Genomic DNA, 2,537 nt, shown 5'->3' with positions numbered 1-2,537 from the left:
GGGGATGTTAGGTGGTGAAACGGTTCTGTAGGCGGAGCCCCCTCTGGTGCTGCGTGTCCGTCCGGCGGTGCCGTCAGAACCTCTGGGTTTTGCTGTCTCTGCAGGAAACACCTCCAGGAGATCCCGTCCTCCAGCAGCAATGTTTCCACCAGCTTCACCTGGGACTGGGACTCCAGCAAGACCTCGGAGTTTCTCTCGGGCATGGGAGTGTCTGTCCTTAAGAAGGACAAGCTGGGCAATGAAAACACGCCACGGGACCTGCTGGTGTCATCGCCCTGTCCTCCTCAGAAACGGCAGAAGGTGAAGGAGAAGGAAAAGGACTTTGTCATTGTGCGCCGGCCTCGGCTGCTCCGAGAGGCAGAGTCAGGTACCATCACCCTGGCCCAGGTTTCGTTTGCCCTGCTGTAGAGATGGAGAGTGTGTGTCACAAGTCATTAGTAATTTATTCTTTGCTTTTCCTTTCCTTCCTCCCAGCAGAATATTACTTCTAGATCTAGCAGCTTTCAGGTTTGGGCTGATAAGTCCTGTTTTACGTAAGCCTTTAAGCAGAGGTGGTGTGTCTGGCTCCAGAACTGCAGCCCACATAAGCCATGGTTGGCTCCTGCCAACCCCTCTCTGTGTGCCAGGGGTTTGTGCTGCGTGTCCCTGTGCCTGTCCACCCTGGGTGCTTGGGACTTGGGTGGCACCTTGGCCCAGCAGGGCCCTGAGCTGCATTTGTTGCTCTGCCCAAGGGACCTATTCCAGGAGGTGTTTTGCCACGTACCAAGCGGGGCCAGGCTGCCCAAAATGCAGCTGTGGCTCCCAGGTGAATGTGGACTGTTGGTGCTGCTCTCCGCAGTATAATTTTGAAACCCAGGGGGTCATGGAGGTTTTTTTGTTTGGGTTTTTTTGGGGGGATTTGTGTTGTGTTTTTTGGTTTGCTTTGTTTTTTTACTTAAGCATCTAAGAAGTAAGATACTTGGTCCTCAAGACCAAAGGGGATCCAGATGCTCATCTCACAGTGCAGGCTGAGGGGCAGCATCTCCTCTCTGCTCCTTTTGGGGCTGAGCTGTGAGCAGTGCAAGGGACCCTGCCAGAGAGCTATAGAGAAGGTGCAGCAAAGGATGTGAGGCTCCTGGGCTGGAAAGGGACTGGCAAGGGCTGTTACCTGGGGCATTTGAAGAAGGGGTTATAGGATGCTGGGTTCCTTTCCCTGGTATCAAAATGTCTTTTTAGCCTGCAGTGACTATGGAATGCAAAGCAAAGAAACAGCTCTCTCCAGACACTAGGCTGTCATATGAAGGGTGGGAATGCCCTCAGGCAGCCTTACTTTTAAATAAGATGGAGTGCTGGGTCGCAGGCAGCTGTTCTTGAACTCACCACCCAGAAATGTCCCAAGTGAATGGCAACGAGTTCTGGAGTCCTTTATCTGCTCGTGAGAAGTTGCGATCACACCACATTCTTTCAGATAATTCTTGGGGGGTGGTTGTTAGCGTGCATGTTTTAAGGAGCAGTTTGCAGTACCTGCTTTTCTCTGCCTACCATGCAAAAGCATAGCTCACCTTGAGCCTGATGTGCTTAGGAAGGATGGGCATTTCAGCAGGGGAAGAAAAAAAAAAAAAAGAGGACCATATAAGCCTTAGAGTACAAAAGAAGTAACTGAGATGCTCTTGTTTCCAAAATGAGTATGTGAATAAAGATTTTTGTAATTTTTTCAGGGAAGCTGGTTTTCTGTAGCTTTAGTAAGTGTAGCAAGTTGATGTTATGGAAAGCTTTACATTTGCCCATTACCTAGGCAAAAATGGTAATGATATCTTCCTACACTGAAGAGCTGAAAAGGGGATGAATAGCAGGCTTGTCTGTATAGCCTAGAGAGGGACTGTAGAGGTGCTTTTACAACCAAGCCAAACAAGGCATCTGATCAGCAGGCAGAAATCACAGAATGGTAGGGGTTGGAAGGAACATCTGGAGATCATCTAATCCAGCCTTCTGCCAAAGCAGGTTCACCTAGAGCAAGTTGCACATGATCACATTCAGGTGGCTTTTGAACAGCTCCAGAGATGGAGACTCCACAACCTCTCTGGGCAGCCTGTTCCAGTGCCCTGGCACCCTCACAGTAAAGAAGTTTTTCCTCATCTTCAGTTGGCACTTCTTTTGTTCCAGTTTGTGCCCGTTGCCCCTTGTCCTGTCACTGGGCACCACTGAAAAGAGTCTGGCCCCATTCTCTCGACACCCACCCTTTAGGTATTTCTAAGCATTGATAGGATCCCCTCTCAGTCTTCTCCAGGCTGTCTTGAGGGACACTGCTAGCTACAGGCTTCCAACTAGACTCTGCACCTCTGATCACAACCCTCTGAGCTCTGCCATTCAGCTGGTTCTCAATCCACATCACTGTCCACTCATCCAAGACAAGCTTCCTGAGCTTACTTATGAGGGTGTTATGGGAGACAGTGTGAGAAGCCTTGTTGAAGTCAAGGTAGACAAGATCCACTGCACTCCCCTCATCCACCCAGCTATTCCTGCCATCGTTGAAGGATATCAAATTGGTCAAATGAACC

At 49.9% G+C, this 2,537-nt stretch overlaps 1 protein-coding gene across 1 annotated transcript in view; it reads left to right on the top strand.

Moving 5' to 3' along the window:
• Positions 1-30: 30 nt before the first annotated feature.
• SKP2 (S-phase kinase associated protein 2) overlaps positions 31-2,537 on the top strand; it is a gene marked incomplete at its 5' end in the record, with an annotated part of 11,166 nt that continues 8,659 nt past the window's right edge. The window contains one exon of the mRNA XM_010169895.2: positions 31-367. Within this exon, the coding sequence (XP_010168197.2) occupies positions 31-367 (337 nt within the window). The remainder of the gene's footprint in view (positions 368-2,537) is intronic.

Source organism: Antrostomus carolinensis, unplaced genomic scaffold, assembly GCF_000700745.2.
Source record: "Antrostomus carolinensis isolate BGI_N321 unplaced genomic scaffold, ASM70074v2 scaffold18310, whole genome shotgun sequence".
In the NCBI taxonomy this organism is placed as follows: domain Eukaryota; kingdom Metazoa; phylum Chordata; class Aves; order Caprimulgiformes; family Caprimulgidae; genus Antrostomus; species Antrostomus carolinensis.
The sequence above is the reverse complement of the archived record's forward strand: the minus strand, read 5'-3'. Positions and strand labels throughout refer to the sequence as shown.